Source organism: Salminus brasiliensis, chromosome 8 (assembly GCF_030463535.1).
Source record: "Salminus brasiliensis chromosome 8, fSalBra1.hap2, whole genome shotgun sequence".
Classification (NCBI taxonomy): domain Eukaryota; kingdom Metazoa; phylum Chordata; class Actinopteri; order Characiformes; family Bryconidae; genus Salminus; species Salminus brasiliensis.
The window spans coordinates 35,603,846-35,629,683 of record NC_132885.1 but is presented as its reverse complement, the minus strand read 5'-3'; the positions used below and the strand labels follow the sequence as shown (position 1 = coordinate 35,629,683).

The 25,838-nt window shown below is 37.4% G+C and overlaps 2 protein-coding genes across 3 annotated transcripts in view; both read left to right on the top strand.

The window, feature by feature from the left end:
• LOC140561332 (interferon alpha/beta receptor 1b-like) overlaps positions 1-16,091 on the top strand; it is a 21,830-nt gene extending 5,739 nt beyond the window's left edge. Inside the window, exons 2-7 of the mRNA XM_072686475.1 lie at positions 2,915-3,044; positions 3,610-3,800; positions 4,579-4,739; positions 8,348-8,495; positions 10,717-10,874; positions 12,617-16,091. Of these exons, the coding sequence (XP_072542576.1) occupies positions 2,915-3,044; positions 3,610-3,800; positions 4,579-4,739; positions 8,348-8,495; positions 10,717-10,874; positions 12,617-12,967 (1,139 nt within the window). The 3' untranslated portion in view covers positions 12,968-16,091. The remainder of the gene's footprint in view (positions 1-2,914; positions 3,045-3,609; positions 3,801-4,578; positions 4,740-8,347; positions 8,496-10,716; positions 10,875-12,616) is intronic.
• On the top strand, positions 12,916-25,838 carry LOC140561333 (interferon alpha/beta receptor 1a-like). Of its 2 annotated transcripts, none has more exons than XM_072686477.1 (7): positions 12,916-12,998; positions 20,271-20,397; positions 20,855-21,024; positions 22,208-22,347; positions 23,398-23,542; positions 23,716-23,843; positions 25,091-25,838. In XM_072686477.1, exons 2-7 carry the CDS (start codon positions 20,306-20,308, stop codon positions 25,295-25,297), a joined length of 882 nt encoding a protein of 293 aa, XP_072542578.1. In that variant the 5' UTR covers positions 12,916-12,998; positions 20,271-20,305; the 3' UTR covers positions 25,298-25,838. The 2 variants fall into 2 exon arrangements, with proteins under 2 accessions (XP_072542578.1, XP_072542577.1); XM_072686476.1 differs by lacking the exon at positions 12,916-12,998 and adding an exon at positions 16,598-16,735.

The following is a 25,838-nucleotide window of genomic DNA, read 5'->3' as shown; positions in this document are numbered from 1 at the left end:
GTGGCTCCTCTTTTACTTTTTTCTGCTACTATGTATTTTAACAAGAAAAATAGCTTGAGAAAGGTTTTTATCTTTAATTTGACAACAGCTACAGTGATATAAACGAATGCTAACTTCCAGTTCCTGTCAGCATTTTTCACTTCCTACGTGCTTGGATATTTCCAAGATTGAACATGTCATGGAATTGTGTTGTAAACAGAATCAAAACCATCAAAATACCTTGAAAGCAGTACATGAGTTGTAAACTGTAAACATTTTACTTAAAAACCTGGTAAACTGATTACTTTGTAAATTGTAAAAAAGTTTTAAGAGAAGCTGATTTTAACTTCATTTAAGTTCAGTAGGGAGAATAGCGTCTACATCAATGGTTCTCCAGGCTTGGCACGTTGCTAACTGCACTATGTAACTGGTGAAGCAAGCAGGACAACACTCGCAAGAACTGCGTAACACTGCATAACCTATTACATCATAGAGTCATAATTGTGTAAAATTTTGTGATATTACTTTACTGCCATTTTTTTTGTATCTCTCCGCATGTTCAATGCTTGTGTACAAAAGCGTGATTTGTATAAACTGGAGTAAAAGTGAATGACACTCTCTGCCTGTACAGGGTGCCCAGGAGCAGCAAATACAATTTCTTGCATATTGCTGCTTTAAATAGTGCATCAGTTCTGAAGGTTATTATGTATATACATGTTCATAACTTGTGTTTTACCTTTTGTCACCTTTTTTCACTGTCTGTTTTTTACCATAAGATGACTCTTAGATATCTTTTAGATATCTCATTAGAGGCTTTTGCACAAACGATAAAGCAGAAAAGAGGACATGCCACTTAATCTAAATTTGTGTTTTTTCATGTACAAACAATGATCTTGCAAGTACCCTAAAACTATTAAATTAGACAAAAGTACTAGACTCGTGGAGTTTTAAAACCCATTTTTCTTTTGGGGGGGGGGGGGGGGGGTAGATAAATTAAAATTGAACAGATCTCAAACCTGCTCATATGATCCTGAGAGTTCTATTTTATTACCAGTTTTTTACAATGCCTGGACAAGATGGGTGTGTGCATTTGCACAGCTGTGCCAACAATAGTCAAGTCAAGTCAAGTCAAATTTATTTGTATAGCGCTTTTTACAACTGTTGTCGTCACAAAGCAGCTTTACATAATTAGTACTTAATAAAGAACAGAGACAGAGAAGAAAGAAGGAATAACATGAAGCGTCAAAGACCCCCGTGAGCAAGCCAATAGCTGAATGTATCCATAAACATTTGGACACATAGTGTACTTTTTAGGCTTTTATTATCTTATTTTCTTAATATGTTGAGTATCATCAACAAGAAAAAGTATAGTTTAGTATAGTTAAAGTTTACACATTATTAACATTGCTTGTTAATAATGTTAATAATGTGGCCAAATCTAATACACTGTAATAAAATCCATTTAATGGTGGGATATTTAATAAGTCTAATACCCCTGTTGGGGTATTAGACAGAGGGATAAAAGCACAAAATCCCAACTTTAAATATAATGAAACATAGTGCAGAAAAGGTAGAAATGAATAATAATGGATAAAATGATAAGCACTTTCCACAAGACACTCACACAACTCAATTATGGTTTATATTCTACTATAGATTCTTGGGTGGTTTGGTACTTATTTGGAAATTATTGATTCTTTACCTTCTAAAGCCCTATTTGGACAGGGCTAGTTTTACATAGGCAGATGGGGTAACGTGATTTCCATGTCAGTCATTTTTCCAGACAGTGTGTAAAGATTCCAGAGCACTTTGCCTTCAGCGCCAATTGATATTTGGGTAAATAGTTTTTTTTTAAGTATTGCACCGTTTGAGAAGAAATAGTCAGGCATTGTTTTCGAATCTGTGTGTAATCTGAACTCACAGGCGTCAATATAGCTGTCTGATGTCACAGTCTGACATCATGTGAGCTTCATCTGCTGCTTTCAGCATTGTTCCTGTTTCTTTGGTTCAGCAAGCTACTTTTAGGAGTCTGCATATGGATTCAAAAGAAGGTTTATGGTTGTGAAACTTGAAGCCATTTTAACTCATTTTTACCTTTCCATTGTGCTTATATCATGACGGCTGAATAAACATACACAATGACCAGTTACTTACTGGTTAAGGACAGCAAGCAGAAACTGTGTCCAAATTCCAAGACTGACCAATACTGATTTTCTTGACTTAACTAAAGAAACATTTATTGTTCTTTCCAGAGAGAAGTTTTGTTGCACATGGTTGGTGTAGTGTAGTGTAGTGGATAATACCACCCCCTTCACCATGGCAGACTATAAGAGTATTAATCCGTACACCAATTAGAGTATATGGGCAAGACTGCTAACACTACATTCTCCTACTTGTTTAACATAGTTCAGTTGTAGGATCTCTGGATAAGAGTGGCAGCCAAATATCACAAATGTAAGTAAATGTAAATGTAGAACAGTGTCTCACCACATGATTAGCCATCAAACTAATATTATGTAAGCTAATCTTTAACTAACTCGCTGTCTTGCTCTCTGACCCCATTTACACCTGGTCAAGATTTATGCATGCATGCATGCATACATACATGCATTTAGAATTGGTGTAAAGCTTAGTAAAGGATTGTGTGGGATGGAAAATGCAAATTCGCTCATTGCGTGGCAATCATTACTAGAGTTTTGGGCGTACCTGGCGGGATTTTGGTTGTCAAATGTGTCTTTGAGAGAGGACTCAAATGCATCTCTGACCCCCTTCTAAAGTAGTTTCGAGTGATCGAATTTGTCTGTGTTCTAAGTGAATCTTTGTTGTCTTGACACTTGCAGTTTGATGTGGCTTGGCCTTACCCATGTATAATCCTGATACTCTGATAAAGTGACCAAGACTAAACAAGATCTCTTTTTCTTCTTTCCATTCACAGTGATCGCTGATTTGCCAAGTCCTGGGAACGTCACTCTTCAGACTCTCAACACAAATTACATCCTGAAATGGGAGTGGGAACACAGACCAGGCAGCAAAGACAACGTTACTTTCACTGCACAATATCTGGCGTAAGGCATTCCTCTTTTTGACATTTCTTGCAATTGATTGATAGATTAATTTACTAATTTAAGAACACCACCACATCATTTTATTTTCAGTGACTATTTTGTGTCCTTTAGTGGTGTCTTAAAGTGCAAATTACACTTCCCAACTGTAGGGGAAGCCTACAAAAACAAATGTTTAACTTGTTTTCTGAGTGGTTGGCAAAGCAACACAGCATTGCTGGTGTTTTTACAACAGGGTTTTCATGAGACTTGACATTACTGAATTTTTGCATGATTCAAAAATGAAGGACTGTTCATACTTCATATTTCTACGTAATAGCAATGTCCTTGGCTTTGAGCGTGAATAGGGTTTTTTGCCACCTTCCATGGTCCATGTAATACAGTTGAACAGGTTATTCTTTAATTTTCAGTACCTTTTAATGATAAAGTTTTGTCTAAATTATCATTGTTATGAACAATTTTTCATATATTGAAGTGTGGTACCAGGTAGCATTCATGTTCAATGCCTCTTGGTTGCGTTTACCCATGTTGTTTTTGGCTAAGCTTCTTGATCTTCTTGTCTCAACAGCAAGTACAAGATCAATAGTCGGAAGCACAAGAATGACTGGAAAACAATGTGTGTGGCCACATCTGAACACCACTGCGACTTCACTGCTGCAGAGTTGTATTATTTGGGAATGTGGATCCTTCGTGTGAGGGCCCAGAGCAACTTGCATGTGTCCCCTTGGATCCAAGTCGAGTTCTGTCCTGACAGAGACGGTGAGTCACCTATAGTTTAAAGCAGTAGTTTGGCAAAACATTCAACATACATATGCATATGTGACATATGGTACTGGGCACTCCAGTCACAGGATTAGGTCCAGTCTGCTGTGTCCACTCGACCTGGGGCAGTGGTGGCTCAGCAGTTAGAGCGCCGGGATATCGAGAACAGGGTTGTGGGTTCGATTCCCGGGCTCGGCAAGCTGCCACTGTTGGGCCCTTGAGCAAGGCCCTTTACCCCCTCTGCTCCCCGTGCGCTGGAGTTCTGTGTGAGTGTGTGTTCACTACCAGATGGGTTAAATGCGGAGGACACATTTCGCTGTACAGTGTACAGTGACAAATACGTGCACCTTTACCTTTACCTATCATCCCACCAAAACTCGTCTTCAAACACAAAAGAAGACCCTCTAGCTCTTTGAAAAGCTTTGAAATAAACATTACTCTTGCACTGGTTGTGAAAGTGTCCTGTAATTTTTGTGTATTAAGTATCTTTGTATTGGCAGTGATTTATATGTGTTAACTCAGAAGCAACTTTGGACCCCTGCATATTTACACTTGCTTAAGGACAACAAAGCATTTTTGTAGGCTGCTATGGTTAAGAGCTACTGCTAATGCCATAAATGCAATTATGTCTTGGTTGGTTTTGACAAATTTGAGGTAAACTGTGTAACTGTGTTATATTTTTTTATATATTTTCCCACTGAAAAGAAAAGTCACCCTGCTAACCCTAACCCATCACTTTGTCTTTGACTGGGAATGTGACTTTCTCTCTCTGCAGCTGCCATCGGCCCGCCATCTGCAGTGGTCGTGAAACCTGTTAAGGGTGTACTGGAGGTTGCCATCTCTGACCCGCTGTCTAACAGAAACACTTCAATGAAGGAATGGGTAAAAAGTCTCAAGTATATTGTCCAATACTGGAAGGATCCTCTGGAGATGCAGGTAAGCACACATAGTCGCAAATTCTCCTGTCCACTGTGAGACTGTAACTATAAAAATGTGAGAGCTGATACTTTGGAAAGCTTTGCAATGATCTAGTCACAGTCTAAGATATAGACTGTTAAATAAAACTTGTGTGCTTTCTCCTTTCCATTTTACGAACCCCTCCAAACGATATTTAAAAGATATTAGCATATTTCAGTTTACATTATTTAAATGTCATTACATACAGTAGCGTAAAAATTGCCTGAGACAAATGTTTCCGAACAGTCACAGAGTAATTCATTTTCTAAAATTGTGTAAGGAAAATGAAAGTCAAAAGAAAACAACTGAAAAACTAAAAACAATTCCAAGATACATGTTATACCTGGTGGAGTACCAACAGATAACCAGCACTTAATACTTTTATCTATGATTGAGATACAGCTCAAGCTCCTCAGATCCATAGGTGTTTCTGTGTATCCTTCTACTGTGGGAAGACATTGCTATAGTAGTGTAGTGGGTAACAACCCTCCCTATGGCAGACCAGGGTTAGATTCCTTGATAGGGCTATCACACTACTTGATGTGCTACATTCTTCTACCTGTGCAACATGATTCATATGTAAGTTACTTTGGATAAGAGTGTCAGTCAAAATGCTGTGAAATTATGTAAATTTAACATGACTCAACATGCCTCGCTGTGGGTCTGCAAGAATTTGTAGCACAAGAAGCCCTTACTTAGAAAAGGACGCAGACAAAAGATACTTGTGTTTCATAACAATGGACTGATCACTCCAGATTCCAGACCTCTACTATTGAATGTATTTTGGATGACTTGTGAGAAGTATCTCCTTTTTCCTTACTCTCATCATTCATTGTATCTCAAGCTCTATCAGGTAGGCGCCTCCCTTCCTATGTTGCTGTGGCCGTTTATGATCCAATCAACAACACTTTCCTCACAACTTGTCATTAAACGTTTATCTATTTGGAGTGAAATTATTCCTTCCTTACACTAATCACTAAAACACCAAACACTAAATCACATTTATTTCTTACAATACACTGCCCCTTGCACACAAATCAAATTCCCCTGCTGCCACTAAAATAGACATGTCATTAACATGTCCTAAACACTCCTTATCAAATACACCTGCTAACTGTACCTGATTAGAAATTATGTTTTTCCTTTTCACAAAACAATTCTTTATACACAAATGTAATACGGATAAAGTCAAAAGGTGGTGATGATGATGATGATGATGTTGATAAAGTGCTGGTAATATCTGTGGTGACAGGTGCCAGCATTTATTTTTGCTTTCACATCTCAAATCTGTGTTCCTTTCAAATTGACACCTTGCATAGTGTAACCACACCACTGTAGATTGACCACAGCCTGTAAAAGGCACACCTGCATTCCTAGCAAGGTTTGCAGAAGTTGTCTGTTTATTTATGGATGCAACATCTTTAGATTGTTTGTGTAGGTGTTCGAGGTTCTAGGTGTGCATTAAATAAATTGTTGTCCAGTTTCTTTATACCTTTAAACCACCCCCAAAAATGACCAATGATGCATAACTTTTTACAAAATAAATGAAATCTTTGAATTGGAGCAGAAAAAAATCTAAAACAGCACTACCCAATGTATTGTTATTAACCACAGTTGAGATATTCAGTTCATCACTGCATCATCTGTTCTGATCTCACATTTCAGTCTAAAAGACTAGATGGCTAATGCTTGTTTATAGGATTCATTTACTATTGAAATTTGCCTGTTTATTAGTGTAGATGCGCAATAGAAAGTTGAATTTAGAAATATCATAATAATCTTAAGTACTCCGTTGTAACATATTACCATTAGATCAACCCAAGTGCATCCTTATTGTTTTGTGTTGTCTTCACCAGATTTACAGTACCTAAACACTTAGGGTAAAATTAAAAAGTTTGCTTTTTTAGTTTTTTTTTTTTTTTTTTTTTTTTTTTTTTAGTTTTTAACAGGTAATGGAAGCTTATACCTCACAAATTAAAACTGCACATTTTTAAAAATATAATTGTTTTAGCCATTTTTTTTTTTTTTAAGACAGCTCAGTTACAATTACAAGTTCCTCTTGGGTATATTGAGGTCAATTTTGCAAATGTTCTCTAGTTGCGTGACTTCGGTCATTTGACTTTGTTTTCCTTTTGGTTGCTTTGCCTCGAAGCATTGTTCTTTGGCCGCTGATTTACCTGCTGGTTTAGTTCCTAGTTTTTGCTTCTTAAATTGTGTGTGGTTACAGACACTGAAAGTGTTAAAGGGTTCATATCCTCTTTTATTCTGTGAGATTGGTAAATGTACCAAAAACAGTCAAAATGTTATATGCTCAGTTTCAAAAGGCTCTTTATGTTTTTGTTACTGCATCTTTAAAACTGATATATACACTGGCATGCAAAGGTTTGGTCACCCCTGGTCAAAATTTGTTACTGTGAAAAGTTGAGTGAATAGAAGATAAACAGATCTCAATAAGACAAAATGTTAAAGATTAAACAATCGTGTATTAAAGATTTGTGTTTTTTGTTTTTTTTAAGGACAAGGCTTAGCTATTCAGTATCCGATTTCGATCAGGGGTGTCCAAACATTTGCATGTGACTGTAAATAAATGAGCTGATTGCCTGCCCTGTGTTGTGCCTTATTCAGAAAGCAGTCCAGGTTGAATCACTTCTGATGTTCACACTTCACACTTTAGTGTGAATTGGTAAATAATGAAGTTTATGACACTGTGAAAGTGTGGTGTTCTGTAAACCTAGAGAAATGGATACATTTAGGGACTACGTCAAGATGCCACATTGAGGAAGAGAAATAAATTCTAATATCCACTAATTTGTCGTTTTAAAAAAAAACCTTTACTGCAGTAATTTGCTTTACAAATAGCGTATCCTTCTCTAGTTGGGTGCTAGCATAGTGGTACATTCTAATTGCACATTTTTGTTTTTTTTATTCTAAAACAACAGCGTGCAAAGGTTTTATTATTCTTCATGCAGTTCTTTCGTACTTCTTTATGTTTAGGAGCCTGTTTTAAATCCTGTTTATTTATATTACTCTCTAGAGAGGACAGGAGATAACAGGGAATATAACAGTAACAGAGAATATAAAGTGTAAACTGGTTAAACAAGGAGTCTTAACAGTAACTAGTGTTTACCTAACAGTCTGCATTACAGAAGAAACTGCTAAATACACACATTGTCATCATATACAAAACTATTTAATTAAAAAACTAGTCATTTTACTACTAATTATTATTTATACTGCAAAGCAAATATTAAATTAGTCTTTCATTTAACAGAATCAAAGCAGTGCTTAAGCCTTTTCACTTATTTTTTAAGTCTTACTAATTATCACAACTGAATGGCACAATGGAGTAGATCCAGCCTAAATAATAAATGAGATACAGCTTTTAAATATCTATTTTAATATAATTCTTTGGATTTTGTGGTTTTTCTCCTCATTTTTTTTCTTTTCAGAGTTGGTCCTTGGATAGTACTTTCAGACGTATGATGAGCCTTTTATTCTGACATGGCTTATAGCTTTATATGTAATGTATTAAGTCATCATGATTTTTCTCATGATTTTTCTCTTCTCTACTTTAAACTTTCCTACAGAAACATAAGCAGCTAAGCACCCCACGTAACCTGGTAACTCTATCTGATCTGGAGACTTGGACGTGGTACTGTGTGAGAGTGCAGTCTCGATATGACTTCTACAACAAAAGCAGCAACTTTAGTCCCACATACTGTGAACAGACAGATGGTAAGTTTCCCAGATAGTCTGCAGTTGAAGTAAGACTGCACTGTGTGGCCTATGTTTTAATGTGGCTAAAGCTAATCTGCAACTGGTTTTGACTGATCTGTTTCTCTACAGCATTGGTTCTCAAGTTGTTAAAATAAATTCAGCATGTTAAAAAAAAAGGCTAGCTAGAAAAAGCAGGTCACTTTGCAGGTAACATTTGTGTGTGACCATAAACAGACCAGTTTAACTAGAATGCTTTTTGTGCTTCTTGGCGTTATTCGGCTTATTAAGTAAAGCCCAATTGGGCTGCCAACTTTGTTTTATAAATTAAATTAGAATTGTGTCTTCCCTTGTTTGCCCAATTTTTAAATATATTCAAATTACAATCATATTATTTTTCAGATGACGAAGATAATGTAACTGCAGTAAAAAGCATTTGGCAGTATTGTGTCCTAAATCATCATGGGTGCTTATAAATCTCAAGCATCCCCAAATATGTATAGTGTGACAAACTAGTCGTACATAGGCTTTTTCCCATTTTGGTGATGGAATGGTTATTCTGTAAAATATTAGGATTTATGTTGAGATTTACTGAACAAATGTAAAGTGTAGGTACACATCTTAAATCTGCAAATATCATTGGAAGCACTTGATTCCAAATTCCATTGGCACAGTGTGAACTTGCATTATGTTTTAATGGTGGCAAATGGATAAAATAAGCTTTCCACATGTAATACTGCTATTTAATAAAATGTACCCTCAGCATTTGATCATGACTATATGACCTGCTGATATCGGCCCAGTAAGAATATTGGGTATTGCATTGGTGCTATCTCTAAGTCACATTGATATATTAATTTACAAGCAGATGTCCTTCATTTTGCCAAGATGTTGCTAGAATTATGCAACCCACAATAATGGCACAAATTCTTGCCTTAAGAATAAGCAAGCACTTTTTATTTTAGCATTTTTGTTTCCATCCAGTAATATAATCCAAAGCACATTTTTGTGTCCAAACTACAGTGGCTGGCCCCACTTCTGCCATGTATTGGCGAAATGTATTTGTTGGCTGTCATGCCAGAAAACCACCAGACACCTGTGTGAAAATATGAAGGAAGGAATGAAAAAGTAAAAATATTTGGTAGCCCACCAGGATAGCCTTCATACAGTTGTGGTTGAATGTTCACATGAACTTATCACAAACATAAATCTGATGACCCTATTGGGCTTTTAAGTGACTTCTTTGTACTTTGTCTGGGGCAGAATGGTATGTTTAATAAAAATAAACAAAAGTTTATTTATAATTTTTTCAGAAAAAAATGGTCAAAGAGTCAAAGATATAAATACAGCACACCTAGTATTTGATTAAATGTCCCTGGTATTGTATATAATGTTCCTGTGGGTTATTCTTTTTTGCTGGTGAATTTCCCATCCTGCCAAAACAAATAAAAGGGCTACTTGTTGACTATGACTACAACAGTTTGCTTGTGTTTTTATGGGGGTTGGCTTGAGTTGGTAGTCAAACAGTGTATATTTGCATAGGATAATCAGTCAAATGACTGAGATGATTAACTTACGTATTACATGGATCATTGGATCATAGGATGTCCATATAGACGGACTACATTTAGACTTAAGTGACTGTTTTGGTGACGCATTTTCATGTAGCCTAAAAAAGTCAGGTTGGAAGTCTCATTCTCATAGTGAAGTTATTTGTGTTAACATGCAGTATTTCAGTTCATTATTTTTCCATGTCAGACACATGAACTGCTGATTGGATGAAAGTTCAGGAAAATAATTAATTCATTATTTATGATGCATTGATATTGGTGTGCTTTGTACCTCTATTGGTAACTTGAGTATCCACCATATGTAAATAAACCAACTGCGTCCAGCTACTCCAGCCAAGCTGTGTCTACACTCACCCTACACACACAAGCAGTGTCAAGTGCAAACTATAATGGATAATTGAAGCAACAGGTAGTGTCATTATAACAGTCATTCAAATGTGCAGTAGGATAAGATAACTTACAGACAGCAGTGCTGGAGCCAGCACGTCTGCACTTATATCTGGATTGCTTAATTTTAAATCCCATAAGGTGGTGTATAAAGGCAGTCCAAATACCTGAACCTGACTGTATAGACAAAATGTAGTGTTTCGCTGCTAAATGGACAAACAGGTGTCTAGAAAATAATGTGATCTGGGTTTTAAATTCATCATGTGATATCTGTGTGGTTTCAGGTCAGATGCCTTACTGGCAAATTTTTCTCTATTTCCTGTTGTCACTGGCATTGAGTTTCCTGATCGTGCTGGGGCTGTCCTTTTGCTTCTTGAAGTCGTTTAAGGTCATCAAGACCACCTTCTACCCTTCTATCCAGCTCCCTACCCCCATACAAGAGGTACAACACCTTCATCTTAGCTCACCAGAAATTATGACACAAATACACAGTAACTCACCAATGTTGGTATAAAGTTGGTATATGTTTGTACATTTAATGCTGTAAAAACTTTGTTGGGTCTGCGAGTGAGTGTTTTACATTTGTAGACACACCAACACAAAGCAGTGTTCAAAAAATTCTAATTTGCAAAATTAAAATGATTATATAAATATACAAATAAGATACATTTTTTAAATATTTATTTGCTACTACTTTTGTCACAATAAACAGCATAGAAATATAGAAAGATGTATCTGCAGCGATGTTATAAACATAACATGCACACTATTTATATTCATAAGAGTAACTTTTAGGTAATAACATGTATTACTTGTGCTTAATTACAGAGATATATCATCTCCAATACTTTAATACATGTAAAAATGTTATTGATCATAATCTATAAATTTAAAATATCTCGTAATACATATACATATTGACTTTGAATACATATTAACTTGAATTTTTACAAAACATGAAGATACATGTGTATTTTAGTGCAAACTAAAGTGGAGCTTTCACACAATTTATGCAGACAGACAAACAGAAATCTAGAAACCAAAATAGGCACCAGGGTCATTCAGTTGTCAACAAAAATAAATGGTGTTCAGTGTCACTATGTATTTTCAACAATGTTTTAGCAAGAAAACCCCAAAAGGTCAGCCCACATTTTTAACTTTAGATTGAATTGCTTACTTGTGTTCATATGCTAACCTAAAAGCTGGAATGTCATAATAAAATATAATTACATTCAACATTTACATTCAAGGCATTTAGCTGACGCTCTTATCCAGAGGGACTTACAAAAGTGCTTTGCTATTTACCCAAGAATAACCTCAGCTAGTTTGAATAGGCTAAAAATTCAAAGATACCTCTAAGTTTAGACACTACTTAACACAATTCAGTAAGGTGACCACTATATTCGCCCAAGTATGGAGGAGCTGGTCCATTCTTGGCTTTGTAGGCCAACGTCAGGGTTTTGAATCTGATGCCAGCAGCTACGGGAAGCCAGTGAAGATAATGCAACAAGTGAGCTGACATGGCTGAATTTAGAAACATTGAAGACAACCCGTGCTGCTGCGTTCTGGATAAGTTGCAGGGGCCTAATGGTGCGTAGAGGGAGACAAGCCAGAAAAGAGTTGCAGTAGTCAACTGATAATGTGCTGATAATTAAAGACAAGTATATTGTCACTGCCCAATGAAAAGCATGCATCTCCAAATGGTGACTTTACAGGAGAAGCCAAAAATGTTCTTTACTTTGAATGAACGTTAATGTAAAATAATAGTTGATTCCAAGTAATATAGGCAAGAACGGACAAAAATGGACTGTCATGTTTTTCATTGGACAGCGATATCCAAGAATAAAAAATAAGATAAGAAAACATACACACTACATATTATAAGAGTAACTTAGTAAAAATTAATAATTCAATCCAATTAACATTTATTTCATAGTGCTTTATTAAAGAGATACACTATCAAACACAATAGCGTTTTTCTACATTATTATTTCTTTTAATTTATTGACCATAATCTATACATTTCTTGTCTCCATTCTTTGATTTTCTCTTGATTTTCTCTCCACAAGTGTACAGACAGCCGTGGCAGACTTCAAACTTGTGTAAGCGGACAGCCACTGTGTATAAGTCACTCCTTCAGTCCCAAATGTCTCAGCTGTCTTTTTTTTCCCCCTCCCACTGTAGTACCTCGGTGACTCACCTGGCTCAGAAATGCCACCCTTGCTGACCACCGAGTCGGAGGTGGAGATTTGCTGCGACCGGCTTGACATCCTGACCACCGACACTGTGGACACGGATGTCGTCATGGAGATCCATGCCCCGCCCCAGGATTCAGAGCAGGACGGCAGGAACCACAGTCGCCACAATAGCGGGGACTCTGGGGTGTACTCTACTGAGGAGGGCTCAGGCTCCAGCCAGAGCAGCCAGGCCTTGAGGGGAAACGAAGAAGTGAAGCTGGTGAAAATGGGCCACATAAGCTTTCACAGAGAGCGAGGGCCAGAGCTGGACCAAAGGATACAGGATGCGTGTGTTTAACACAGCCAAAGGAAACAGCTTGGAGATAAAAGTAGGCTTTTATGTTCTACTGTTGCCTACTCTGTCCTCCCCTGCCTGCTTCTTATAGTGGGACTAAAATAAACAAACATACTCACTGTTAGAAGGAGAAAGTAAATGAGGATATTTTGATCTGTGACTTGGTTTGATAGGTCCAACAGCGAGGAAAAAGAATGCACCTCAAAGGGATGGCGAAAGGGTGCCTTGCTGATCCTCTGTTGTTCTTTGTGCCTGAGTAAAGGAGGGGGGCACATTACATTGTCTAATTCTCTTCCGCTAGACAACTAAGACAATGAAGCGACCACAGGATGTTGTGACTTTGTTGGTTATTCATGGCACGCCATGAAATTTACATACATGTTAGTGAGGCATGGTGTCGTTGTAGCGTTCTGAGGGTGCTGCTGTGTGTTTTTGGTGCGAGATGGAACACTTGGAAGTGCTCCCTTTCCGCAGTCAGCCTTAAAAGAGATTTTCAGCTTCCTAAAACGTCATATTTAGTCCCTTAACTCAAGTGAAGAGCTGAAGCTTGAGTCTTTACTTTTGCTCTGTAGCTGCAAGCTCTTATGACCACCTGCTTATTACGCTACCAGAACAGCTACCAGACTCGCTGAGGCAGAGATTCTGCGAGACCCCTGAATGTGTCCTGTGGTATCAGACACCAAGACATTAGCAGCAGACCTGTGACAACCGCTTACCACCCATATATATTCCAGTCCTTGATATACGCCATTGTCCGTTGACTAACTTAACTAACTAACAGTAAAAACACAAATAAATAATTATATCCATTGCATCTTTGTGTGGAACTGCGCTTAGCTTGGAGCTAACTTAACAATTAGCAGGCTGCGTACCATAGCTACCATAAACAGAGAACATCAGTATGCCTAATAATTATATACTAACATTAGTGCAGCACCACACACTGGGTTTAATCTAAAACTTTATATTTCAGCTTTGTTTGGGGGCAGTAGGTGATTTACCTTAACTTAAGTATTTATCTCCTCTCAGCAGATTAGCATGCAAGTTAACTATGTAACCACAAACAGTACATTACAACAGTGAGCATAATCATGCCATAAAATGACATACTCACCACAGTACATAACATAATTTGTTGCGTTTGTAGTATAAACTGTATGTATAACAGGTAATGAGGGCAGTGGTTGAGATGTACAGTTGAGGAGATAATTTAATCATCAGCATGCAGGCTAACTTGCCTACAATAAACTGTAAAATCACAGAAAGATAAAGTTCCCTAATTTACTGTGTGTGCAGTCTCTGCCTTTTTAGTTTATTTAGAGCCAGTGAGGAAGAAATAGCTATGCATAAACATGGCTGACATTAGTATCTCTGTTTTAAGTTTCAGAGTCAGGCTATTCTTTCAGAGGAAGCATAGCCAGTGCTAAATCACTCATTCCTTTGGATCCTGTTGAAATCTGTGAAATTCTGTTGTTGCAAAAATTCTACAAGCCTAGGTGACCTCGACTGTACATTGTATGCATTCTTTAGCCAGATAATGTTTTGTTTATTGTGAACTTATTTCCTGTTCATCAAATCATCAGAATGTTTCAGAATGTACAGAAAAAGAAAACCTGGGGGCAGATTTACTTCATGTTTTGCGATGTTGCCAGGCCCATTTAAGCATTAGAAAGTGACTTACTTGTCGTATAGGAGTATTGATCCCAGCACCCACAATAAAATCACAAAAGCAGTTGTTGCCCTTTTCCTCTATTGGCCCATTGCCTCTCAAAGCGCAGAATACATGGAGAAGGCTTTTATATTCTCCACATGAGAACTGTTGGTGCTTCTGGTGCTTTGCATAAGTAATACTGTGTGTCCTGGTTATAATAAGTTGGGTGGAAGCATTGTTTGCTTAATGATCCTCTGCTTGGCAGCTACTACAACTTTTGTTGTAGTTCTTCTAGATGCTTTTGTTGCTGCTAAACAGAGGAGCTCATAAAGGACGAAGTGAATGTTATTGCCAAAGATTTGCACCTGTATTCTACAGATATACAGATACAGATTGTCCGGTGCTGCACTTCCATATTTCTGAGTTCCGCTGTTTGCGCTCCGTCAACTAGGGTTGCACGATTTTGGAAATCGAAGGTGCCATATTTTGTTGTTCTGCAATATATATTGTGATGATATAAAATGCAGGAATTTTCCCCAGATTATTCCAGACCTCAATTATCCAGTGACTTGTATGGGGTTCTCAAGTGGCACACCTGTCAGTGTTGTCCCTGTCAAACTCTTAACTGATCCCCATTAATGACACAGACATCCATGGGTGGGAGTCCAACAGAGCATATTTATTCTCACTCTCAGTAAGTGGGCCCACTCTTTTCCTTTTTCCTTAACTATTAGAAGACTAGCATGCTTCTAGTCAACGTAGGTGTATATTGTGCTGCTTATTTTAATTACAAAGTTGCGTCTGTGTTTATTTGTATGGGAGTTCTTCGGCCATGATCACCAGTGGACTACCAGAATCTGATGCTTATTTTTTGTAAATCTGCCCCTTGCTGAATAATGTGAGTTTTATGTTGTTTGCAAACAAACAAGTTATTTGATTTTGTATATACTTGTGTTTGCCTTTTTTTGAGTGTTTCACAGTCCAGTCAAAACGAGCCCGTTTTGGTTTATATGATTCTTATAGAATCTGAAGCTACAGATTTCTTTAATCTTTTTTCTTCATTGATTTCCTTTCGTTAGTGTTTGTGAGATGCTTTGTTAAGCTCAGTAAAGCACTATAAGCTCTGTAAGGCACAGGTTTTCTGCATCTGTCTCAAACTGTTATTTGTATATGCACTTTATATATCTTTTGTTTGTCTTCTACTTAAAGTTTGGAGCCAGATGTTAATTTGTTTTTGTTTTGTTGTTTAAGTAAGCTGTCTAGAAGAACAATTGTAGAAAGAATAGCGTTTGAGTAGCTCTGCTTCTATGTTAAAAATGGACATTCAAGGTTTTTCTAAAAAATAAAAATAAAAAATACCTTTCATGAATGCTTTGCCAGGGCATTTAAGACATACTCAAGGTTTTGAGTGTGTGACTGATTTTGTTGACAACTGACTGTTGAACAGAAATGTAAAATAAAGGTGCAGAAAACCCAGTACTGCATACTGTCTTTATTCTGCTTTACATAGCATCGTTCTCTTCATCCTCATCATCTGTGGGAATTTTCTCCACAGAATGTGAATTAAAGCATCTGAAACAAAAAACAAATCAGGACTGCAACACTTGACTGTTCTTTCCTGTGTAGCAGGGCTGCAGAGTATATAGATATAGACAATGTTGGCATTTCATCAACACCAACTGAGGGTTATGTTAAATTTGTTTGTTGAATTTCACTTGTACAGTAAATTACCTATGGTAAAAGTTTCCTTCACATAACACTGTATTGTACAGTAGGACTGTGAATACAGTTCTGTACACATTAGATATGAGAAGAGATGTCATTGCAAAATGATGCCTTCTCAAGCGCTCCATAAACCACATTACGTGCTGCCTTTGTCAGCTCAGCTGATTTTGCCTGGCACGGAAGTGGTTGAGTGTCTGTCTAAAACATACTGTGAAGAGCTTTTCTCTGGTTCACATTTCCTGTAGACAAACAGACAAGGTGATGGATGTATGCACTCCTAGCGCTGGTTGATGCTGTGCAGAAGGCATTGGGGGGGGGAAACGATACTGGATGATTGGCAACAGGAATGCTTCTGTGCTTCCATGTGGGACTCAGTTTTCTCGCCCTCTTTTCTGGTAAGAGAATGAGAGAATTCGAAAGAGAAAGTGGATAAAGACTGCCTACTTAGCTGCCATTTTATTTCTGTTATTTCTATATATGTTTATTTCTATATATATATTAGTCTAAATAAGGATACAGTTACTATATTGGACTGTGTTGTAGTCGGTAAGCAAGCACAACAAATGTCTAAAAGTGTGTGTTTTCTCCAATCATTACTGAGTGAGCAGACTTCCTGTGTAGATATGCCTAGCACCATCATTGCAAAAACGTGTTTGGGCTTGAAAAACTGGTACTTCTTATGGTGAGGTCTGTCCCACTTTTTCCAGTGTTTTTTTGTTTTTCGCGTATCTGCATTTCTATGTAAATTAGTCTCATATTTGTAACGAGCCGCGCCCATTTGTAAGCTTTCACATTCTCAGAGGAATGGATCAGGTGTGCTAGAACTCCCTTGTCTCGAGATGCAGGTTGCGGCCCATCAACACTAACTTTCACAACATTTCCCCAGACACACAGTTGAAGGTTAGAACAATCTAGAACACTGAATCAGGGAAAATATTCTAGAACAGTGAATAGTGTTAGAAAATTCTATAACAGTGGGAATGCAGTGGGAACATTGTAGAACAGTGCAAATGGGAAGAAACTTTCTAGAACTTTGCAAATAGTGGCAAACTTTGTAGAACAGTGTAAATGTGGAATCACATTTTAGGACACTGTGGGAAACTTATAGAACACTGGGTAGGTTTAGAACATTCAAGAGCGGTAAGAATACAGGGGCACTTTGTGGAATGTGAATGGGGGTAGAATAATCTAGCAGTGTGTAGAATAAGGTAGAATAAGGAAGTAAACTTGTGAACAGGAGTAGAACAATCTATAACATCATATGTGGGAAGAATATTTTACAACAGCACAAATCTAAAATAGTGTGAATGAGGAGAACATTCTAAAATGTGGTGGATGTAGAGAACTTTGAGGAACAGTGTGAAGATGAATATTATAGAACATAGCGTGAATTCTAGATCAGCGAGAGGTTGAATGAGGGAACATTGTTGATGTAGAAGACATTTCTTTTTACGTTTATGGAATTTAGTTGATGCTCTTACCCGGGGTGACTTCGATTTGAATCATGTCACACAGGCCATGTTATTGTCTCATCAAATTACACCGGTGTAAAGGTGAGTAAAAGAAAATGTAGTCTTTGACAATAGGAAAAACACAGACATTTACAAAATAGAAATACAGAATATGTACAGATTAACTTACACTGTACATATTCTATACACACACTATACATACTTTATGTACATTATTGCACTGTTTAAAATGTACAGGTTTGATGTGTGTACTGGTGTGTGAGTGGAGAGTAGAGTTATATCTGTAATGAAACATGGTTAAAAAAAAAAGAATCCACTCAACATGCCGTCCGTTTACGGATAGAGTCCCACCCTTCAACACAAAGAGACAATAAGCTTACTGGTTACAAATAAGGCCCTTCCACTTTGCTGTTTACACCACAAACAGAGAAGGGTCAATGATATCATGGCTCCAGCCAGATTGTGTCACAAACAGAAACGTAGCAGTGACACAAAACAAAAAATCGAATTGAAAGGTAAATTTGTCTGACTCTTGTTTATCTTTATTCCTTTTTTTGCTGAATTAAACTGATAAATACATTTGTACATTTTGTTTACAATATAATATTTAGTGAAACAAGTAGGTTTTAGCAAGCTGAACACAAATATGTTTTTATGATGTCTGTATCCTGTACCAATTGTCAGAAAATTGCAATATTCGTGAAGCATTGTCACATGTCAAGCGACATACACTATGATGACAATATTGGCATCAGGAAACAATACAAAACATGTTTTGCCGCAGTCTTTTGTTTGTAATCACTGTCCAGCGCTTCACGTATGAGAGAAGATTCCACTTGCCATGATACCGTTTCTCTATACCAATAATATATATTATATATTATACCATTTATTATATTATACCATTTATATTATATATTATACCAATATATTATTGGTATAGAGAAACGGTATCATGGCAAGTGGAATCTTCTCTCATACGTGAAGCATATTCCTTTTTGTCCTTTTTTTATTACAGAAGCATAATCTCACAAGCATAAGCATAAACCTTCAACACAAGTGAATTAAAAAAGAAATACATAAAAAAAGATTTTTTTAAAAAAAAAGCACCTCATGTCCACTGTGAAGTATGGTGGAGAATCGGTGATGCTGTGGGCCGGTTTCTTTTCCAAAGCCCCCTGGAACCTTGTTAGGGTGCATGGCATCATGAACTCGAAATATCAGGATATTTAAAATCAAAACCTGGTGGCCTCTCCTCGAAAGCGGAAGATGCCAACAATGTCTTGATAAAACCTTTCACCATGTTGGTCTTTCGTGGTTGTCTGGGAAAAAGTCCAAGTGGGAATGAAGATAATCTAGTGACATGTTGCACTTTATCGATTTGTATGCCTGAAGCAGACTTTGAACCTGTTCGGCATAGTCAGGTGCTTTACAGTTGCCTAGAAAGTTACAAACGACATTCTTGAAGGCTGTCTACGCAGCACGTTCTGCACAGAACGTTTAACTCCTTGTCTTCATTTACATTTTGTATAAGGATCTGAAACTGTTTATTGTGACAAATATCTGAATATAGAGACTTTAAAAAATGGCACTGTAAGATGTTTTTTTTCAGATTACTCAACAACTTGATGTGGTATGTGGTGTAAATTGTAAGCATGCACTTTGGACTGTGCTAATTTGTAGACTTAAGGCTCCCTTACTTGTTAAGTATAACATCATCATATCTCCAGTACAAATTTGTCATATGGTGTTAGAACTTTGTACTCCAAATCATCTCCATAGGGGAACCTGTCTTATTGCAAAGGGCCTGTATGACTGCAGGCAGGATTTCATCTAATTTCATCCAGCATGGTCCAAACCCAATTTACTAATTAACACCCCCCCCCCCCCCCCCCCCTTCATAGCTCCCTTAGCTCTAGCAATGCTCCTGACACTAGATAGGAAAGGACTTAACATCTCTCCTCTGATATAAATGCGAACCCAGACACCACCTCTTTTCAAACTCCAATGTCTCCAATGCAGCATTGCCGGACAGTCAGCAAGGGAACAGTGGCATGGCTTGAGATTCAAACTTGCAGCTCTCGGGCCATAGTGGTAGCGCATTAGACGACTAAGCCACTTGGAGCCCATGAAACTACACATTTACTCATGATAGCAATAGTGTTACCACTTAGCTTCCCTCTGTGAAGGAGACACTCCAGGGTAGGAAGGGAGAAGTAAGAAAGGACGTGAAGGGCAGGGCCATCAGAAAACACAGGTTAACTGTAGCAGAGCATGTGATCCGTGGGAAGTGAAATGTGAGTGGATGTGAGATGTGGGATTTACGCTGGCTGCAGTGGCCTTTTAATGCTTCCTTCTAAATTCCACAAAGACACTTAAAGACAGCTCTAGAGCACTGCTGCTTTTGTTAGTATAAATATTGCAGAAAAATACAATGTTACATTTGTCCTCCCCACAGTCTCCTCATCTCTGCCCAGCCCCTATGATGTAAGAATGGTTGCAGTGGACATGAACTACACCCTGCAGTGGGCCTGGAGGAGCAAACAACTGAATGGTTCTGTCAACTTCACAGCTGATTATGCCTTGTGAGTCCTTCCAGCATGTTTTCTGCTTTAAAGGTACTAGTTAACCAGGCTATCCAATACAAGTTTAAAGTTTAAAGTATGTTTTACATTCAATCAGGAGATCCCATCAAAACTTTTAGATTAAATCTTTAAAGAATACAAAAAGAAAGTTTAAAGATCAACACTGTCAGGACAGAACCTTGAATGGTCATTTTAGTAGAAAGGATATACCAATAGAAATGGTCCAGAAGTATTCAAATAGGTATTGTTGCATTAACCTTTAAAATAGTTTGTCCTTTCCTTGTAAATTTACCATGAGATAGAATTTTTGAGTTGTGTTGGGTTCAGGCCAGTCAGTCTGCTACAGGTGCATAAAAAAAAACAAAAGACCAGTAATATATATAATTGTTATTGTCTACATTATGATCAGTTCATGTGACATGGCTTAGTCACAACCCCTATGTCCTGCTGTTCTCAGCTGGCAAGATGATGGATCGTATAAGCAGGCATGTAAAGGCTCTGGAGAACTCAAGTGTGATTTTACCCACAAGCTGAATTTTCGAGGAACATACCAGATAAGGGTTAGAGCCGAAGCTAACAGCAAGCACTCCAACTGGACTCATCTCAGATTCACCCCAGATGAGGATGGTAAGCAAACCCTGCCCAGTTTTGGGCAGTGGTAGTGATAAAAAGATGAATAAATGTAGTTGCAATTTCTTTTTACAGGAATATGGATGTCTTTTTTTTTTATAAAACAAACCTTTGTTTTGTTGAATCATCCATCCCATAGTCATTTATGAGTGGTCAGTTTCTAATCACAGACTTACTATTGGCTGGATAATCTTTGGATGGACCACTGTGCTTGATACACTCATACCAGCAACACATGCTACCATGCCATGGCCACATCAGTGTCACTGCTTAACAGTGTTCCACCCAAATCATATCTGGTCAGTTGCTGGGTGCTGGGGTGTTGCTAGACAATTGCTATAGTAATCAAGGTCATTACTACATAGAGGCTGTAACATTCCAGGTGGTTGTCAGGGTGTTTCTAGGTTGTTGATGTAGTATATTTAATGGTCCCTAGGGTGTTGCTAAGCAGTTGTTAAAATATTCCAGGTGGTTGCTGTGATGCCTCAGGATTGTTGCTAGGTGGTTGCTGTGCTATCTTTGCTATGCTGTAGTATTGCTAGGTGAATGGTATCGTACAGTATCTGTGGTGGTTGCCAAGCGGTTGTTATGCTGTTCCAAGGGAATGCCTTGGGGTTTGATGGTATTTAAGTTGCTTGCAAGACTTAATCAGTTGGTGTGGTATCTGTGGTGGTTGCTAGGATATTCCTAGGTGTTTGGTGTGGTTTCATTATTCATACCAATAAGAAAAAAAAAATCACCAACACATTTGGTACACTGTATACCCATTCAATATTCATCAAAATTCAACTGTGTAAAAGTGTCAGTGTCACAGAATATTTCAGAGTTGGTTTGGTGTTGATCTTGGACTGGATTACCGGATGAAATATCAGCAAAAATAATAATATGATATTAATAAAATAAACAAAAAACAGCAATGGTGTATATTATGTATCTCTTCCACTTTACTCATTCCAAAAAATTTAAATATACAAATAAATACATTTTGATAGTTTGAGTTTTCAAGATAATGTAGGTCATTATTGTACATGAAATCAACTAACATAATTAAAGTGGGTATTCCAAACATTTAAATGATGGTATGCGATATGTGGAGCTCCTAAAGTATCTAGGTTGAAGAAGTATAAGGGACACATTTCCGATGAAGTGGACAGTAAATTGTTTTGCCTGAATGTTGCAGTGCTGCTTGGGCCTCCCAGCAAAGTGGACATGGAGGTACACATGGACATGATAATCCTAATCATTTCTGAGTCAGTTATGAGCTCTGTGATGACGTTGCGATACAAGTTGTGGTACTGGGAGCGGCTGAAACCTGAGCAGGTAACATGCACCACATGCTCCCATGCACAAATCTGTAATATGAACCCTCCTACGCCTCAAGCCTACTTCACCCACTTCACCAACTTTGTGGGAATTGTGATCAAGGTGTGTGTATAGAAGTACCACTGGTACATCTCTTTGGGAATCCTTTTAAGGGTCCTTTTAAGACTTTCTTTTAGTCTAAAAATAATGTTAGCAATATATACTGTAAGACAGATGCTTCCCCAGGAGATTTGGGGAAATTATGTTACTAAAACTATTACCAAACAGTATGTGTGCAAAGTGACAGAATGCATTAACTTGCTAAAAAAGCCACTGCAAATTGGCACAAAACTGTGTGAAGAAAGCATGTTTCAGGCATTCCTTGGAGTCTGACAACATAAAGTTGGATTTTCAACTAATATTTACATTTACGGCATTTAGCTGACGCTCTTAACCAGAGCGACTTACAAGGTTACTTTTATTACAGAGGAGGGCCAACGTAGTGTTAGGAGTCTTGTCCAAGGACTCTTATTGGTGTAGCGCAGTATAGTCACCCATACCAGGAATCGAACCCCAGTCTCCCACATGATGGTGGTGTAGTGGTGTTATCTGCCGCACCACACCAACCACCATTATATTTAATGAATGGAAGCTAATGATATTAAAATCCTTCTCAACTTCTCTTAATCTAACAGTAGGTTGTGTGTACTAGTAGTCAACAATGATTAGCCATCTTTTTCAACAACTATCTTTTTTACTTTTTTACAAAGGCATTTTTTAATTCGATATTTCAAAGTCCCTGTGTCATGTGATCGATAACTGTTGGGTAAATTCCGAAAAACTGTCTTCAGAGTAAAGAATAACGTCTAATATTGCAATTTAATACTGACCTCTAGTGTTCAGTTGTTAGTTATTCAGCTAACAGATAGACAAACCTCTGAGAGCCCAGTTTACCAAAGGCTTCATAGGATTAAGATATTAAGGTGCTGGTTTGCTTGAGCGCCTGTCACTTATGTCGTCATCACAAATGACTCTCATTGTATATTACATTTTTCTCATAACCTGCAGATGGACCAGAAGGTATTTGAAAACCCACACGCTTCATTGACTTCACTAAAGCCTTGGACAGAATATTGTGTGCAAGTGAGTGTCTTTAATCAGGACTACAATAAGAGGAGCAATTTCACATCCCCACAGTGTGTGTCTACAACAGGTATTAAGCCTTGGTCTTTATTCCTACTTTGCTTGTTTTCTTTATATAACTATGAGGTTTATATTGTTTATATATTTTTATTTTAATACATATATCTTACTTGATTAGATTTTATTCAGAATGCTAATGCCAATCTCTCTCTAAAGTGCTGTGTTTTTTTGTGTCACTTTTAGGCCAACATTTGGCCTGGCTGAGATGGCTTGCTGTGTTGTGCAGTATTCTTGTATTGGGGTTTTTACTCCTATTCTTCTGCAGATTTACAAGAAATTTGCCAGAATACAAAACCCCTGACAGCATTCTAGTAAGCATTTGACGTGTGCTATATAGGACTATAAATCATTTTCCCATCTTCTTCATTAAAGACACATTATAAGTGTACTATGAAAGACTGTAGCCCATCTTTGCTGAACTATTAATCAGTCTCTACACAATTTAGTATTATGGTCACAGGGCTGCTGTTGACCACATATTGTTTGGGAGTGGATAGTTCTCACATGCTAACATTGCAGTGTATAGTGCAGGTTTCGTACATTACAACTGCTACATTAAGGTTGTTCCACCACCCAAAAATATCCACAATCAGTGCATCAACCAATGGGTTATAGTCTTTAACAGTACGCCAGTAATGTGGCACTATAAAGGGCATGTTTTGTAATAAACTGGATGGTAGGGTAAAATGTGAAATATCATCAAATACCAGAGACCAAAATAAACCCAAACACTAGGACTTACTGTACACCAGCATAGTGGAGCTACAAGGTTCTAATGTCCGAGTGACTGGTGTGATCTGGTTAATTACTTAATCTATTGGACACCTTGAAAGTGAAATAAAAAAAAAAATAGAACACAAAATTCTCTCATAGGATAGTTTGTATTTTTTAAGAATCAGAATATTTCAAACAAAGAATTTTAAACTAAACATTTTGCTAGGATTTATTTAGGCCTAGCATTAGTTCTGAAAAACAAGTTGGATTATCCACAAAGACCCCTTTCACACTCAGATGTCATTAAAAGGAAATAGCAACAAAGCAGGTAAAATGACATCTGGTTAGCCGTAGGGCACTTTAAATGTTGTCTTAAGGACCTTCCTCATATCTCAAGCAGTGATGTGGACCAATTTATATTAAAATAAATTGGTTATTGCTTATATTGAAATTTCCAGGGTTAATCCTATATCAAGCATGAAATTTATTATCAAATAGCCTCAAGTAGCATTTGACATTTGAGCATCAAATTTGTTCATATTGATAAAATTAGCTAGGATGGCTTGATTCTAAATCTATACACCAGTATCAAAACAAACACATATTGAGTCATGAGATGCTAAAAATGTTGTTGTTGACAGGGGGCGCATGGTGGGTCCAAAATAGAGACAGGTAGTCAAAAAGTTAACTTAAACAACCTCAAAGGGGAATTTATTGTTGTTTGTACATTTCCTATGTTTGTTCTTTTTGTAGAACATGTGTTTGTTACATTTACCACAAATGCTGAATCAAGATATAGGAGTCACAAAAGGAAATAAAATATAATGTACTCTGTCATCCTTAGGGGCTTCCATTTGACCACCCTCCCCTTCTGGAGGCTCAAGAGATGAGCTGTGATGTAGCACTTGTGACTGCACTCACCCCACAGCTGGAGTCACCACAGCTCTCCCAGCAGCAGTATGATGGCATAGCTGAGCTTCAGGCAGTGTCCTGCCAATGGAGCAACGGTTCGGAGCAGGACTCCGGCATCGGTTCTGGAGAAGAAAGCTGATAAAGGACTAATGGTCTTAATGTGAACCTTTGCCCTCAGGACTGTTTTGTGTTTCTAAAAATTCTGACAACAGTTTGAATTTTAGTTTTGGAAATCTACTTCTCACTCCAGAATTCAGAACCTGTAAAGATTGAGTGATGTTTAGATTTTAAATAACATTTGAATGCTGCTCTCCTTTTTTGTGATTGATGTTTAGAAATGATCCTCTTTTTAAACAGTTTGAATCTGCTGGTTTTTTATGTTTATTTAGTTATGTATTAAATCATTTGACAAATGTTTAACTTGTGTAAACAACTGAGAACTATTACACCCCTACCATTGAGGCGTTACAAGACAAGCTTACAGCAGATGAGAGTGACTGGATAGCATGTTCTATGTTATATATATACTGTATATATATACATACATATATAGGAAATAAGTATTTGATCCCCCACTGATTTTGAAAGTTGGTACACTGACAAATAATTAAACAGTCTATGATTTTTATGGTAGCTTCATTTTAGAGAAGATGGAATATCAAAAAGAAAATCTAGAAAAT

Excerpts from the sequence above, each read along its gene's own strand:
- LOC140561333 (XM_072686476.1), top strand. The coding sequence starts at position 16,687 with ATGCTTCTGTGCTTCCATGTGGGACTCAGTTTTCTCGCCCTCTTTTCT. Across the intron at positions 23,543-23,715 it reads ACAGTGTGTGTCTACAACAG|GCCAACATTTGGCCTGGCTG; the intron begins GTATTAAGCCTT and ends TGTCACTTTTAG. Across the intron at positions 23,844-25,090 it reads AAACCCCTGACAGCATTCTA|GGGCTTCCATTTGACCACCC; the intron begins GTAAGCATTTGA and ends TGTCATCCTTAG.